Source organism: Canis aureus, chromosome 31, assembly GCF_053574225.1.
Source record: "Canis aureus isolate CA01 chromosome 31, VMU_Caureus_v.1.0, whole genome shotgun sequence".
Lineage (NCBI taxonomy): Eukaryota > Metazoa > Chordata > Mammalia > Carnivora > Canidae > Canis > Canis aureus.
In genome coordinates this window covers 34,969,249-34,987,045 of record NC_135641.1, presented here as the reverse complement: position 1 = coordinate 34,987,045, position 17,797 = coordinate 34,969,249, and the positions used below count along the sequence as shown (strand labels likewise).

The window sequence follows — 17,797 nt, the reverse complement described above, 5'->3', positions numbered from 1 at the left end:
GACTTTGGTACATGTATTAAAATCAAGTATATGATCCCTGAATACATTATGAGGAAATTAATTGTATAGGTAGATGATACAGAAATATGCAAGTGAAAATTTTTTATAAAAAGGGAGTTTTTTCCATTATCAATTGGGTCCACTCTACCAGCTGTAGTTTTATAACACCTAGAAGAAGAAATTTAATTAATGTCTATTAACAGAAAATAATTTAAAATTTTGTTATTTAGGTCTAAATTAAAGATGTCATGATAGAATTCAAACATTTATTAGTTTAAGCATATTTGTTAGTAACTATTTGTAAGCAATATTTTGCTTATTTAAGCTTGGGCTATCATTCTAAAAAGATTTCAGTAGATAATAAAAGAATCTTAGTGGATTTGCTAATACTTTTTCCTTTCCCTCTGGCAATGTTAGAATTATTTGAAATATTCCCCTCTTGCCTTTATGTTTCTGGAAATAGAACAGCATCTATTTCTGTATATGTTGTACAAAATTCCAAATTGCCATTTATTGTAATTTCATTGCCTCGTAAATCCTTTACTCCTGTGTCTTCCTATTTCCTTTGGGAAGTACATAACAAAAGGTACTGATCTGAAGGAATTTTTAGAAATGAAAATTGTTAAGTGTACTGTTAATAAGCAACATTTATATGAACTTGTTCATGGACTATTTTGCATTTTATATGTTAGGTTTTTTTTGTTGAACCTTGTGTTACTTACTTAATTCTCTTTAGGATTAAGTGAAAAAGCATTTAAAATTTCATAGTGCTATTACTTTTATAAGATGACAGAAAGAGATGCAAGAGATGACTCTTGTGATTCTTACCCCACTACTATATTCTTCATATGTTTTAGGATGTTCAGTATACAGACATTGATTACATGGAAAGGCAACTAGACTTTACAATTGATGAAAACTTCCGTGACCTTCCTGCGTTTGTTGACAAAATAAGACAGGAAGGAATGAGATACATTATTATCCTGGTCAGTATTTATATTTTATATTTTTCTGAGACTTATTATCTTGATTTCCTTAAAATTTCTCTCTTAGAATGAGGTGGGAGGGAGGTGTTTCAAAATAGAAGACCTTTTTTTATTTTATTTTATTTTATTTTATTTTATTTTATTATTTTATTTTAATTTATTTTATTTATTTTATTTTATTTTATTATTTTATTTTATTTTATTTTATTATTTTTTATTTTATTTTATTTTATTATTTATTTATTTTATTATTTTATTTTATTATTTATTTTATTATTTTTTATTATTTTATTTTATTTTATTTTATTTTATTTTATTTATTTTATTTTATATTATTTTATAAGACTATTACTTTAAATTCTTCCTTTAACATTTTTATTTACATGGGCCACTACCAGGCTACCTTTACATTTTGATATATCCTTAGAGATTTAAGATTGAATCTGGAAGTCAAAGGCATGCTATTGTCTAATAATCATTGGAGCTGCAAACTAGTATCAGTTTATAGAAGCTATCACAAAGTAATGATGGATTTTTCCATTTCTATACAATTCTCAAATCATTCTATGGGACTACTTCTTATGTTGGTCATGTTTAAAAATTTGACTTCAAGTTAGTGATTCAGTGGGGAGAATATTTTATCAATATCTTACAGGAAGCAAGCTAGGCAGGCAGTAATCCCACTGGTAGAAATAAAAACAAAATGAAAAATACTAGCAATCTTTCTTGAAATCATAACAAATACATTTTCAAAAGTTCTTAAAATTTCCTTCTATGGGATTTAGAGGACAATCTAGCTAGAACATTGAAGTGTATACTGTCTGTCTATTTGTCAGTCTATGTGAGAACACAGTAAAATGATAATGTAATTGTGGAAAATTTGTTTCATAACAGTGACTCGAGTGACTATACTTTATTCCAGAGTTACCTGGTGTGTCTTTCATTTTAATTTTAGGATCCAGCAATTTCAGGAAATGAAACAAAGTATTACTCCGCATTTGAAAGAGGACAGGAGAAAGATGTTTTTGTCAAATGGCCTAACACCAATGATATTTGTTGGGCGAAGGTACTGAATTGATATCTTGAGATAAAATAAGCATAAAATGTTATTTCATTGAAAGTTTCTATTGAGTAAGAAAAAAACCTGTTAAAGACATATTCAGAGGGAGAGATACAGAATACAGAAATGTAATGATTTAATAGCTAATAAAATAATATGTATTCTGATTTCAATTAAAATTATTAGAAACAGTGAATTTGTATAGTTCATATGTCTAAATACTATTTGTTTCATCTTTAAATTGTCTTTTATTGCATTTCTTAGAATGTCTTGTATTTTACTATAAAATTAACATTAATAAGATGGTTGTTCATTATTCTACACTGCAAGTCATTTAAATGTTTGTACATCTTTCATTAATAAAAGAGACAATGTTTTCAAGGGCTATACTTATATTCCTGACTTGAACAAGGAATATAATTTATTGAATTACTTTTAAGCAAAAATATTTAGACGGGTATATTAATACAGAAATATCCTAAATTTGGTTATATATAAAAGAGTAAACAAAAAATCCATTAATTCTAGCTAGAATGAAAAACAAAAACAGATTTCTGTAACGGGAAACACAATGAATTGCAATGTAAATTTTTTTTTTTTTTAAATCCTGGACCAAAAATAGCACACTAGTGATAAAAGTGGTGAAATTCAAATATGGCCTTTAGATTACTTAATAATATTGTATGAATGCCGATTTCTTGGTTTTAATAATTGTAGAGAGGTTATAAAAATGTTAACATTAGTAGAAACAATGAAGGAAATAGAACTCTAGTTACAATTTTTGTAGCTTTCTGTAAGTCTGAAAATATTTCAAAACGAAAAGTTAAAAATAAAATAGAAAACATCATACAATAAACTTAATGAGGAATCATAACATTTAAGAAACATGCAAGTATAGAGCATGGCATGTTGGCCACCGAAAGGGTTGTTTTTTTTCTTCCTATTTTCTTCCCATTCAATATCTGTACATTTTTCTCAGTTTTCTGTCTTCTGTTCCATTCCTTTAGAGTACTATACTACATCAGCAACTAATGCTTTGTAGGTAATTAGTCCTTCGGAATTATCTAGATTTTTTTCTATATGGAACTATCTAACTTTTACTTCACAGATTCAAATTCTCAGAGCTTTTAGCATGATTGAATGTGGGTTCAAGTTGTGTGTTTGTGGTTGAGGTAGCAGAACACATTGGTAGGCATGGAAACAGACAGAGATGAAGGTAGGGAGGGTGAGAGAGAGGAGTATTTAGTACTAATTGTGAAAACTAAGAAAATATTTGCCTCAGCATGGCATTATCCAACTCAAATTTCAATTCCTTTTAAATAAAAATATATTTATTATTTTTAGATTTTAATACTGGAATAATTATAGAAACGGTTTTATTATAGAAACAGTTTTAATATACCACATTAAATTAAATTTAGTATATGCCTTCATATTAGTTCTTGACTAGAACTTTTGGTTACATGCATTGGTTTTAAAGTAACTACTACAAAGATTGGGATTCTATTTCCTATTTGTGATGTTAAAGAGGAAATTAATCTGGAAATGGGAATAGTTTGCAAATGATACATTTACCAAAACACAAACTGAAAAAAACAATTGAAGGAATTACTGACCTGGGCATCTTTGGTATAATAATATGCTTCCAAAACTCTATTATACTTTATTTACAACATAGTCATATCGTGCTGAATTTATTTTCAACTATTTTCCCATTTTTCTTTCTCTGTAGGTTTGGCCAGATTTGCCCAATATAACAATAGATGAGAGTCTAACTGAAGATGAAGCTGTGAATGTAAGTTTTACAATGATCAACTACAATTCAGCGCTTGGACTTAACGATCACTTTGACCAATAATTCAATTTGAATATTTTCTTTAAAAAAAAGTAGATTACTTACTTTTAAATGATCTATACCAGGCCATATTTAAATTGTATGGTATTTCTATTCTTAATTTTTGGAGGAATATCCATGCTGTTTTCCTAAGTGGCTGCACCACTTTGCATTCCCTTGTGCACTTCCAACAGTGCACAGGATTCCAATTTCTCCATAGCCTTTCCAAAACTTATTGTGTTTGTTTTTTGGATAATAGCCCATGATAATAGGTGTGAAGTGATATCTCATTGTGGTTTTGCATTTCCTTGATTATAAGTGAATTTGGGTATTTTTTCATCTACCTGTTGGCCATTTGCATGTGTTCTTTAGAGAAATGTCTATTCAAGTCTTTGCCCATAATTTAACAGGTTATTAGCACTCTTTTCTTTCTTTCTTCTTGATTTCTCTTTCTATCTTTCTTTCTTTCTTTCTTTCTTTCTTTCTTTTCTTTCTTTCTTCTTTCTTTCTTTCTCTCTCCTTCTCTCTCTCTCTTCCTTCCTTCCTTCCTTCCTTCCTTCCTTCCTTCCTTCCTTCCTTCCCTTCTTTCTTTCTTTTCTTTCTTTCTTTCTTTCTTTCTTTCTTTCTTTCTTTCTTTCTTTCTTTCTTTCTTTCTTTTTTCTCTTCTTTCTCTTTCTTTCTTTCTTTCTTTCTTTCTTTCTTTCTTTTTTCTTTCTTCTTCTTTATTTCTCCTTTCTTTTTTTATATTTCTCCTTTCTTCTTTCTTTCTTTCTTTCTTTCTTTCTTTCTTTCTTTCTTTCTTCTTTCTTTCTTTCTTTCTTTCTTTCTTTCTTTCTTTTTCTTTCTTTCTTCTTCTTCTTCTTCATTTCTTTCTTTTTTATTTATTTTCTTTCTTCTTCTCCTATTGAGTGTAGGACTTTCTTATATAATTTGGAGATTCACACTTTATCTGATATATGGTGTTTAAATATTTTATCTTGCTCTGTAGGTTGCCTTTCACTTTGTTGTTTGTTTCCTTTATTGTGCAGAAGTTTTTTGTTTGATGTAGTCACCTGTTTACTTTTGCTTTTGTTGCCTGTGTTTTGGTGTCATATGGGTAAAATATTTGCCAAGACCAATGTCATGAAGCTTTTCCCCTTTGTTTTCTCCTGAAAGTTTTTCAGTTTCATGTGTTACATGTCTTTACTCCATTTTGAACTGATTTTTATGTATGATGTGAGATAAGGGCCCAGTTTCATTCTTCTGCACCATTTTTTGAAGAGACTATCCTTTCTCCATTGTGTATTTTTGGAATTCTTGTCAATCAATTGACTATATATGTATGGATTGATTTCTGTGCTCTCTATTCTCTGCCACTAATCTATATATCTATTTTTATGCTGGTATTATATTAATTACTGTGGCTTTGAAGTATATTTTGAAATCAAGGTATGTGATGCCTCCAGCTTTGTTCTACTTTCTCAAGATGATTTTGGCTATTCAGGGTTTTTGTAGTTCCATAAATTGCAGAATTGTTTTTATATTTCTATAAAAGATGCCATTGGAATTTTGATAGAGGTTGCTTTGAATCTACAGATTGCTTTGGGTAGTACAGAAATTTTTCATAATATTAATTCTTCTAATCCATTAACTTAGACTACCTTTCTATATGTTTGAGTCTTTTTCATTATCTTTAAGCAGTGTTTTGTAGTTTTCAGTGTACAAGTCTCCCACCTCCTTGCTTTTATTCATAAGTATTATTTGTGTTGCTGTTGTAAATTGGATTATATTTTCCTAATTTACTTTTTTGATAGTTCATGTTGGTGTATAAACATGCTACTGATTTTTGCATGTTGGTTTTACTTTCTACAACTTTAATTTAATAATTCTAACTGTGTGTGAGAGAGAGAAAAAACTCCATTTTTTTCTGAATAAGTATGATATTAGCTGGGGGTGTTTACTGAATGATCTTTATTATGTTGAGGTATTTCCTTCTTTTCCTAATTTTTTAAGAGTTTTTATCATGAAAGGGTGTTGAATTTTTTCAAGTACCTTTTTCTGCAATACTTTTTCAGATGATCATGTGATTTTTATAGTCATTCTGTTAATGTGGTATGTCACATTAATTGATTTTCATATGTTGAACAATCCTTGCATTGAACAAATTCTGCTTGTTCATGTGTATGAACTTTTTAATATGCTGCTGAACATGGTTCTCTAGTATTTTGTTGAGGATGTTTGCATTTGTAGTCATAAGGGGTATTATTCTGTAGTTTTTCTTTTTCTTGTGATATCTTTGACTTTTGTATGAGAGTTATGCTGGCCTTTTCAAATGGGTTTGGAAGCATTCTAACCGTTTCAGTTTTGGGGGGATAAATTTGGAAGGATTGGCATTAATTCTTCCTTATGTGTTTAGTACAATTTCCAATGTAATCATTTGGTCCTGGGCTCTTCTTTAAGAGGTTTTTGATTACTGATTCAATCTCCTTACAAAGAATTGGTCTTTGTAGGTATCTATTTCATCACGATTCGGTTTTATTAGGTTTTATGATTCTAGGAATTTATCCATTTCTTCTAAGTTATTCAGTTTGCTGGTGTTTAATTATTCATACTAGCCTCTCATAGTTTTTTTTTATAGGCAGAAAGTGAAGAAATGTGAAAAAAAGATACTCTAGACAAATGGCAACCAAAAGAGAGCAAGGGTGGATATACTCATATCAGAAAAAAATAGATTTTAAGTGAAAAACTGTCACAGGAGATGAATAGGGACATGATGAATGACAATAGGTTCAATTCATCAAGAAGACAGAACAATTGTGAATATATATGCACTCAACATCTGAGCACTTAAATATATGTAACAAACATTGACAGAACTGAAGGAGAAGTACACAGTGGTACAATAATAGTAGGATACTTTAATACGTCTTCAATAATGGATGGAACAAGCAGACAGAAAATCAGGAGTCCAAGGGTGCCTGAGTGGCTCAGTCTGTTAAGCATCTGCCTTTGGCTCAGGTCATGATCCTGAGGTTCTAGGAGTGAGCCTACATTAGGCTCCTTGCTTGGCATGGAACCTCCTTTCCCCTCTCCCTCTGCCACCGATCCCCTTGCTTGTGCTCTCTATCTCACTCTGTCAAGTAAATAAATAAAATCTTTAAAAAAGAGAGAGAGAGAGAGAGAGAAAGTGGACTTAAACAACAGTATAGAGCGTATGGACTTAATAGACATTTACAGGACATTCTACCTAAGAGCTGCAGAACATTTTACCTAAGAACACATGCAATATTTTCCAGGATATATCACATATTAGATTGCAAAGTAAGACTGGTTTTAAGTCTTAAATTTAAGAATGGTCAAATTATACCAAGCATATTTTCTGACCACAATGGAATGAAGCTGAAATCAATATCCAAAGGAAAATTGGAAAATTCACAAATATGCAGAAATTGAAGAGCGCACTTTTGAACAGCCAGTGAGAAAAGAAATTGAAAGGGAAATTATAAAATTTGTTAAGACAAACAAAATTGAATATCCCACACACCAAAAGTTATAAGATGTGGCAAGAGGGAAGTTTATAATAATAAATACCCACAGTAAAGAACATATCAAATAAACAACCTAACTATACACCTCCAGGAACTCTGAGAAGAGCAAACTAAACCCTAAACTAACAGAAAAAAGGAAATGATAAAAATTAGTCCAAAAATAAATGAAAGAAAAAATATCAAGACAATAGAACAAAATCAGTGAAACTTCATAGTTGGCAGTCAATAGTTTAGGTCAGTTACTGTAATCAGTAAGTCATACAGGTCCATGTGTGAGAAATTAGAAAGAAATACTTACTTAAAACTTACTAAATTGTTTCTAGAGTTGAGCCAAAGGATTACTGAACAATGTTATTTGGGAAAAATAGAGTTTTATCTCAACTGCAGTTCTACCCATTACTCTTGTGTAATATTAGCACAAGAGTAATGGAGAGGAAGGCATGGCTTCTTCATATAAATTTGGAAGACCCCTTCAATTTACAGTGGTTTATGTAGAATCCCTTGGGATACTCTAACAGAGAAGGTATAGAGAATCTTGGATCATATGTATTTGACGAAAGTTTTGGATATAATTAATGATTTGTATTAAAGGAATAAAACAGCCACCTAAGTGAATAAAGCAAATAGAAAAATGCATGAATTGTGGAAAGAGGACAACAATAGAAGTTAAACAAAACATGGTTTTATGTTTTGTACTTATTTTTTATTATAATTTAGAGGAGAAATTACAATCTAGCAGAGAAAATATTTGTTGATTATAAACCCATTGAGCCTCTTTCCTTATGAATAAAGTAATTATCAAGCAAAATGATATATTGAAGTATATCATTATATCGGCTCTAAAGTATCTATGACATGTGTTTTTCTTTATTAGTTTCAGAGGTAGAACTTAGTGATTCATCAGTTGCATATAACACATTTTCTTTGTGTGTTCATCTGTCAATGGACATCTGGGCTCTTTCTATATTTTGACTATTGTGGATATTGTTGCTACAAATGTTGGGGTACGTGTACCCATTCGAATCACTATGTTTGTATCCTTTGGATAAATATTTAGTAGTGCAGCCGCTGAGCTATCCTCTGATAACTTTATTTTTAATTTTTAAGGAACCTCCATACTGTTTTCCAAAGCGCTGTACCAGTTTGCATTCCCACCAACAGTGTAAGAGAGCTCCCCTTTTTCTGCATCCTTGCCAACATCTGTCATTTTCTAATTATTCATTTTAGTCATTCTGACTGGGGTGAGGTGGAATCTCATTGTGATTTTGATTTGTATTTCCCTGATGCCAAATAACATCGAGCATTTTTGATGTGTCTGTTGACCATTTGTATGTATTCTTTAGAGAAATATCTGTTCATATATTCTGCTCATCTCTTGACTGAATTTTTTGTTTATTGGGAGTTGAGTTTATAAGTTCTTTATAGATTTTGGATACTAGCCCTTTATCTGATAAGACATTTGCAAATATCTTCTCTCATCTCATTGGTTGCCTTTTAGTTTTGTTGAGCATTTCCTTTGCTGTGCAAAAGCTTTTTATCTGGATGAAGTCCCAATAGTTCATTTTTGCTCTTATTTCTCTTGCCTTTGTAGATGTGTCTAGCAAGAAGTTACTGTAGCTGAGGTCAGAGAGGTTGTTCTCTGTGCTCTCCTCTAGGATTTTGATGGTTTCCTGTCTCACATTTAGGTCTTTCATCCATTTTAAGTTTCTTTATGTGTGGTATAAGAAGTGGTTCAGTTTCATTTTTCTGCATGTGACTGTCCAATTATCCCAACACTGTTTGTTGAAGAGACTTTTTCCCCCCATTGGATATTTTTTTCCTGTTTTGCCAAAGATTAGTTGACCATTGAGTTGGGAGTTCATTTCTGGATTCTCTGTTCTGTTCCATCGATCTATGTGTCTGTTTTTGTGCAGGTACCATATGTTTTGTAAATCCCTATATTCCTTACCCTTTGCATTATCTCTATGCATAATGCCTTTCCATATTTTATTCATTCAGAACACTATTCTGGCAGTTACTACATAGACTTTAGTGTGACAGGAAAGCATGCAGATGATACCATGTTTTCCAGGCAATTGATTTACTTACAGAAGGTCAATCCTCTGCTAGCACATAAACTTTGACCTTAGCATTTATATAGGTAGGCTGACAAGCAAGGAATTTTCTTGGTAGAGAAAGAAGTAAATAATCTCTTCTCTGCTGATGTGGGAAAGGTTAGATGTGAGAAAGAAAGACAAATGGTTGAGTTGGTTTTAAAGCAATATATTGGTCCTGGAAGAGCAGAAAGCCGGGTAAACAATTTTTTTAAATCAAATAAACAGGCTAAACCAGGCCTTTTCATTTCCTATCATGCTCCACAAAAGTAAATCTGCAGTATAAGGCTCTAAGGATACAAAGAAAAAAATTCCCTAAAACTCTAAGAAGCACTGAAAATATATTTCTGTGTGTTGTGTTGTGAACTTTTTTTAAAAACAATCCATAAGGATTCCAAGCTTTCTCCCTTCTCTCTCCATGTATATCTCTCTCTTTTCATTCTTTATTGTTTTTGGTTATAGAAAAATTATATGCATTCATGAAATTAAAGTTAGGATCAGGTTGCCTTCATTATCACCTGCACACAGCTTGTGAATTTGATAGATAAATGTCTGACTTACACATGCATGATGTCTCTTCTGACTTTCTACATCTTTTTACAGGCTTCCAGAGCTCATGTAGCTTTTCCAGACTTTTTCAGGAATTCCACAGCAGAGTGGTGGGCAACAGAAATTATAGATTTCTACAATAACCAGATGAAGTTTGATGGCTTGTGGATTGTAAGTAAACTTTGAACAATTTATATTTTACGTTATGTTGTTTTATTTCTTATGCAGTGATTATGCAAAAATTCTTACTAGATTCTAATAACGGCAACAAAGTATTTTTTGTGAGAATACTAATTTTTCCATAGAAAGAAAAAGCATTTCAATATGCAAAGGACTGTAAAATACAGTGTTAACAATTCATTTTATATATACAGATGCTATTTCTTGAATATTTTCAACCTCACCGAGGAACCAAAATATCTTTCTAATTATTCATAAATGCTTATAAACATTTATTTTTCTTTTATTTAATGTAGAAATAAATCTTTCACAACTGTCAGTCATTAGCACAAGAAATCATAATCTCTTACAAATGTAGTAAATTATCTTTCAATCTCCTAATTTTATTTTTTATTTTTTAAAAAATTTTAAAATATTTAATTTATTTATTCATGAGGGACAGAGAACAGCACAGGCCCCTGCAACACCATGTCTACTGACCATAGAGTCCTGCAAAGCTTCAGTTCTTTTTCTTCTTCTTCTTCTTCTTTTTTTTTTCCAAAGCTTCAGTTCTAATGGAAATAGCATCAGGTCTCTTTTAACAAGCAAATCAAAGCACACATAATTAAAACTCACCACACACTGGTCAAGGTCCAAACACTCCCCATTGCAGACAAAGATAAACTCTGCAAAGGAGTGACCTGAGGGATAGAGCATCCATAACACACTAGAGACACTTCCTGAAGTGTCAGGCCCTGGATATTATATGACTTCTTCTTCATAAATTCATTACTCTCAGAAGCAGGAAACATAGCAGGCTGTCATAATACACAGAAGAGGACAGAAACCCAGACAAAATGCCAAGATGAAGAAATTCATCCCAAAAGAAAGAATAAGAAAGGATCATGGCCAGGGATCTAATCAAAACACATATGTCATATGTCTGATCCAGATTTTAAAGCAGCAATCATAAGGATACTAACTGGGCTTGAGAAAAACATATAAGACATCAGGAACACCCATATCTCAGAGATAAAAGAGCTTAAAACCAATCAGGCTGAAATGAAAAAATTCAATAAGTGAGATTCAAACTGATGGATGTAATGACCACAAGATGGAAAAAGCAAAGGAATGAAATTTATATAGAAGATAAAATGATGAAAAATAATGAAGCTGACAAGAAGAGAGAAAGAAAAATATTAGATCATGAAAGTAGACTTAGGGAACTCAGTGATTCTGTGATGAGTAATAACATTTGTATCATATGAGTCCTAGAAAAAGAGAAAAGGGGGGCAGTTATATTTGAGGGGTTTATAGCTGAAATCGTTTTTAATCTGTGAAGGAAACAGACTTCCAAATCCAGGAATCAACAAAAGCTGGCCAACACCAAGACATAATATAGTAAAGTTTGCAAAATGCATCAATCAGGAAAGAATCTTGAAAGAAGCAAAGGGGGGAAAAGTTCTTAACCTACAAGGGAAATCAAATAAGGTTTGCAGTAGATCTATCCACAGAAACTAGACAAGCCAGTGGAGAGTGGCAGGGTATATTCATCATGCTGAATGGGAAAAATCTGCAGTCAAGTATACTCTATACAGCAAGACTGTCATTCAGAATAGAAGGAGAGATAGTTTCCCAGACAAGCAAAAATTAGAGGAGTTCATGTCCACTAAACCATCTCTGCAAGAAATATTAAAGGGGACTCTGTGAATGGGAAAGACCAAAAGCAACAAAGACTAGAATGAAACAGAGAATATATCCAGAAACAATGACAGGATTATCTTGATTCCCAAACCAAAGACCTTACTAAAAGAAAAATTACAGACCGATATCCTTGATGAACATGGATGCAAAAATTCTCAACAACATATTAGGAAATTGGATCCAATAGTATATTAAAAAAAAATCATTCACCATGATCAAGTGGGATTTATTCCTGTGTTGCAAGGTTGGCTCTGTATTCACAAATCAATCAATGTGATACACCACGTTAATAAAAGAAAGGATAAGAACCATATGATCCTCCCAGTAGATGCAGATAAAGCATTTGACAAAGTACAACATCCATGCTTGTTAAAAACCCTCAACAAACTAGGGATAAAGGGAACATACCTCAAAGTCATGAAGACCATATAAGGAAAACTCATAGCCAATAACACCCTTAATGGGCAAACTGACAGCGTTACCTCTAAGGTGGGGAAGAAGACAGGGATATCCACTCTCACCATTGTTATTTAACATAATACTGGAAGTCTTAGCCTCAGCAATTTGAAAACAAAGAGAAATAAAAGACATCCAAATTGGCAAGGAGGAAGCCAAACCTTTTATCCTTTGCAGACAACATGATACTCTATGTATAAAGCCTGAAACATTCCACCAAAAAACTTCTAGAACTCATACATGAATTCAGTAAAGTCACAGGACACAAAATCAATGAACAGAAATCTGTTGCATTTCTGTGCACCAATAATGAAGCAGCACAAAGAGAAATCAAGGAATAGATCCCATTTATAATTGCACCAAAAACCATAAGCTACCTAACCAAATAGGTAAAAAATCTATACTCTGAAATTTATAAAACACTTATGAAAGAAACTGAAGAGGACACAAAGAAATGGAAAAAAAATCTATGCTCATGGACTAGAAAAACAAACATTGTTAAAATGCCTATACTATCCAAAGCAATCTACAGTTTTAATGCAATCCCTATCAAAATGCCACCAACATTTTTCACAGAGCTAGAACAAACAATCCTAAAATTTGTATGGAACCACAAATGCCCTAAATAACCATAGCATTCTTGAAAAAGAAAAGCAAAGCTGGTTGCATCACAATTCTGAACTTCAAGCTGTATTACAAAGCTATAGTCATCAAGACAGTGTGGTACTGGCACAGAAACAGACACGTAGATCAATGGAACAGAATAGAGAACTCAAAAATAGCCCCTTAACTGTATGGTCAACTAAACTTTGGCAAAGCAAGAAAGAATACCCAATGAAAAACAAGCAGTTTCTTCAATAAAGAAAACTGGACCACTTTCTTACGCCATACACAAAAAACAAACTCCAAATGGATGAAAGACCTAAATGTGAGGCAGGAAACCATCAGAATTCTAGAGGACAACACAGACAACTGTTTGACATAGCAGCTTCTTATTAGAAACGTCTGTGGAGGCGAGTCCTATGAATTTTTGAAACTTCATCAAGATAAAAAGGTTCTGAACAGCAAAGTAAACAATCAACGAAACTAAAAGGCGACCTATGGAATGGGAGAAGATATTTGCAAATGACATTATCAGTTAAAGGGCTAGTATCCAAAATCTATAAAGAACTTATTGAAACTCAACACCCAAAATGCAAAGAACGCAGACAAGAAATGGGAAGAAGACATGAACGTTTTTCCAAAGAAGAAATCCAGATGACTAACAGACACATGAAAAGATGCTCAATGTCACTGGGCATCAAGGAAATACAAATCAAAACTAGGGTTGCCGGAGGAGAGGTGGGCAGAGGGATGGTTTAACTGGGTGATGAGCATTGGGTATTGTATGTAAGCAATGAATCACTAAATTCTACACTTAATAAATAAAAATAAAACAAATAGTTTTCTGAATGTAAACTATATGTTATACTTTTAAGAAACCATAAATTATTGCTTTATTTAAAAAAACAATTGATAGAAGGCTCTGGGGCAGGAATGGAGAGAAGAGCATAGGAGAAGATACACCATTATAATTTAATTTAATGTTTATAAAGCATAGAAACTGCACTTTTTACTTTATATTTATAAAGTAGGACATTTTATGTGTTTCAAAAGGAGTCATGAAATGCAAAAACACATAAACTAAGTCTTAATTATTATTGATATGCTTTGTATTTTGTCCTTTACAATAGTAAATGTGCCATTACTCAAATATACTCCTTTATTAGCTATCTGAAGCAGTTCCTTTGAGAATACGTTTTCTAAATTCTTTTTGTTCACTTTTCTCTTTTTTTTAAGGATATGAATGAACCATCAAGTTTTGTACATGGAACAGTTTCTAATCAATGCAGGAACACAGAGTTAAATTATCCACCTTATCTCCCAGGTACAATATTGTTGCTATTCCTTTGATGTTATTGGTATTTATTAATCAGGTTTATATACCTTATGATGTAGTGAATAGGATTCACATTCCTAATTCCCACTACCCTTTTACACATTGAACCATACCTCGAACGGTTACCAAAACCATTTAACACTATTTGGGAAGAAAAATCAAGAAATATGTCTTATTTATATAAACACATTTCTAAGAATGCTTAAAACTGTTGCTTTGATTTTCTTAAAATCTACCCAGATTTGAAAATTCTCAATATTCCTTAAGATTAAAGAAACTTTTATAAAGTTTTCTTTTAAAATTTCTTTCCATTAAGAAAAATTGAAAGAATACTGACATTTCTTTGATTGTCCCTGACCCAGGAAAGAGGGGTCTAGTCACTCAGCATTCATCCTGATACTCTATATTCATAAACTGTTGACACCTAAAGTGACTGCAAAGCTCTGAAAACATGCATCTTTAGCCGAAAAAAAAGTGGATCAAAAAATAATGTTGTTATAGATTTTGCTCAGTTCTTAACCCCGGGGCTTTATGTTACCAAATGGATTTTTAACAAAAGTCTTTCTAATCAGTATGTCTCATATGAGTACACAAATTATAGTACACATTTAAGAGTGCCCCTATTTTTCAGGTTTTTATTTATTCATGTTAATTAGTAACATTTTCATTGCTGAGTACAGTAAAGTTTTTCACATATTTTTCAGTCACAGTTGTATCTGCCATTTTTGTTCACTTTTTTTTTTTCATTTTTGTTCACTTTAATTAGCAGAGGCAAAGTGTTCAAATGGTTAAGAAATCAATATTATTTTAAATAATGATTGATGTTTTACCAAAAGAATATATAGGTATGATTTACACATTTGAATAGAGGGTACTTCATAATATATTAATATTTTTCCATTGATTTTCCCCAGAACTCACAAAAAGAACTAGTGGATTACATTTCAGAACTATGTGTATGGAAACCGAGCAGATTCTTAGTGATGGATCATCTGTTTTGCATTACAATGTTCACAATCTATATGGATGGTCACAAATGAAACCTAGTTATGAGTAAGCAATGTTCATATTATCCTTTTTTACTGTTATCTTTTAGATATTAGATATTAGATTTAATACCTAAATTAGTTTTAAGAGTTTTTCCCTGCTGACCTGATAACACTTTACTTTCCAATGTTCTCTGTAACTTACTTGGTCCTTTATGGCACTTAGAATTATTGTATTTCTCTCTCTCTCTCCCTCTGTCTCTCTACCTCTTTCATTTATCATTGTGTATCATTTATCATTGTTTTAAATTTCATCCTATTCCAAAAGCAATTCTTGTATCATTTATCATTATTTTAAATTTCATCCCATTCCAAAAGCAATCCTGAATAATGTTATTTTGTTTCTCCCTAGCTCATAGTAGCATAGAGATTATAATAATAGGCCTTCAAAATATAGCTGTGAATGAATAAATGAGTAAATAATATATGATTAGTTAATAATATGTAATTATTTTAATATATATATTTTATATATTTTTATTTTTATTTATATATTATTTTTTATTGGAGTTCAATTTGCCAACATATAGCATAACACCCAGTGCTCATCCCATCAAGTGCCCCCCTCAGTTTTATATATATTTACATATACATATCACTTCTATATAAGTATTATTTTAATTTAATATATGATCTTATATTTATATTTATAACAATTAATATAGTATTAATAAATAATAAAATAATACAGTCCATTAATTAAGGCATTAGAGCTTGGTTAAATCTGTTATTTAAATCCATTATTACCAAATTAAAATATGTGTAAGTGAACTTGACTTAATGTCCACAATAAACAAATTTTTATGTGAGGCCAGTGATAATGGAACACAAACCATTCTTTGACTATCAAGTCTTTATTACCACTGTCCAATAAGATTTTTTGCAATGATAGAAGTATTTTCTGATTCTGCGTTGTCCAGTATGGTATGTACTAGCCATATAAGGTTATTGAACAATATGGCTAGTGTGACTCAGAATTTTTATTTTATTTTATTTTTTTAAGATTTTATTTATTCATATATTTGAGAGAGAGAGAGAGAGAGAGTGTGAGAGAAAGAGTGCAAGCAGGGGGAGAGGCAGTAGGAGAGTGAGAGTGAGAATCTAAGAGAGACTATGTGCTGAGCTTGGAGACTCACATGAAACTTGATCTCACGACCCTATCATGACTTTTTCTGAAATCAAAAGTTGGACACTTAACCAACTGAGCACTCAGGCATCCCCAGAAATGGAATTTTAAATTTTATTTAATTGTAATAAATTTAAACTCAAATTAAATAGTTCCATGTGGCTAGTGGGCACCTTGTCACACAGTGCAATATATGTCACTGGCTCTTAACTACACAGTATAATCAACCACTAGAGATTTTTAATAAATGTATTGATTTACTTGGTCTGTACTATAGCCTAAGATCTGAATTTTAAAAAATTTCCCAGGTAGTGCCAGTGAGCATCTAGGGTTGAAAACCACACACACACAAATAATAAATAAAATAAAAATAAAATAAAATAAAAAAGAAAACCACAGCTCTAGTATATGATTGAAGTTGGTAAAAGAATGAAAAGCATTTTGGAGTAAAGGGTATAGGTAATATTTCCTCAGTTAGTGAAACATGCTTATCTCATTTCTAGCACCAAACTTTTTCAACCTATAAGAGGTGAATTATTTAAAGATGTTATTATGTGAATGAATGACCACAGATTTGCTCACCAAATTCCAATGTAAGGACACTAAAATCATATAGAAAGACTAGGAAATGTCATTTTTAAGAGTAAGCAAATTGGTCTTCAACAATTTTTTTTTTATTGGGATAAATGTTTAATTAAATTTACCCTACTGGAATATAATTTTGAAGTATAATTATCCTCACTTTTTTATCCTCAGCTAACCTCATTTTATCATAGAAATATAGGTGCTAAAAAAGAATAAAAATACTGAAAATTGATTGATAATCTTTTTGGCAAAACTTATGCATTTTGGGATGAAACTGTAGTTTAAGGAAAATTGAAAAAATATTTCTCAACTGAGGTAGTAAATTGTACTGGAACACATTTCATGGTTCCTAACACACTGTAGGATGCTTAGTAAATTTAAGGAAATGTAGGTAAATTTCTAAATAATTGACATACAAAGATATTTAGTGATATTTAGGGATATTTAAAGTACATTTTACTCTTAAATAACAAACATTATGAGGAGATCAGTACAGTCTTCCGAAGAACAGTTTTTAATTTAAGTCATAATACATTTCTTTAATAGTGTTGATTTTGTTCCCATTCATAAAATTTTCAGTAAAGGTGTCAACCACATTTGTTATTTAAATTAGAGATGAATAAATGTTAAATGTTGAGTTAAATAGCTCAATTTACATATAGTGATAGTCTTTTCATGTTTTTTTTATTTTTTATTTATTATAAAGATCTTATTTATTTATTGATGAGAGACA

At 31.3% G+C, this 17,797-nt stretch overlaps 1 protein-coding gene across 1 annotated transcript in view; it reads left to right on the top strand.

The window, feature by feature from the left end:
• Positions 1 to 17,797, top strand: part of SI (sucrase-isomaltase) — an 88,397-nt gene that overhangs the window by 51,478 nt on the left and 19,122 nt on the right. The window contains exons 32-37 of the mRNA XM_077880193.1: positions 858 to 986; positions 1,942 to 2,052; positions 3,779 to 3,841; positions 10,104 to 10,220; positions 14,208 to 14,295; positions 15,222 to 15,360. Coding sequence (XP_077736319.1) covers positions 858 to 986; positions 1,942 to 2,052; positions 3,779 to 3,841; positions 10,104 to 10,220; positions 14,208 to 14,295; positions 15,222 to 15,360 — 647 coding nt within the window. The remainder of the gene's footprint in view (positions 1 to 857; positions 987 to 1,941; positions 2,053 to 3,778; positions 3,842 to 10,103; positions 10,221 to 14,207; positions 14,296 to 15,221; positions 15,361 to 17,797) is intronic.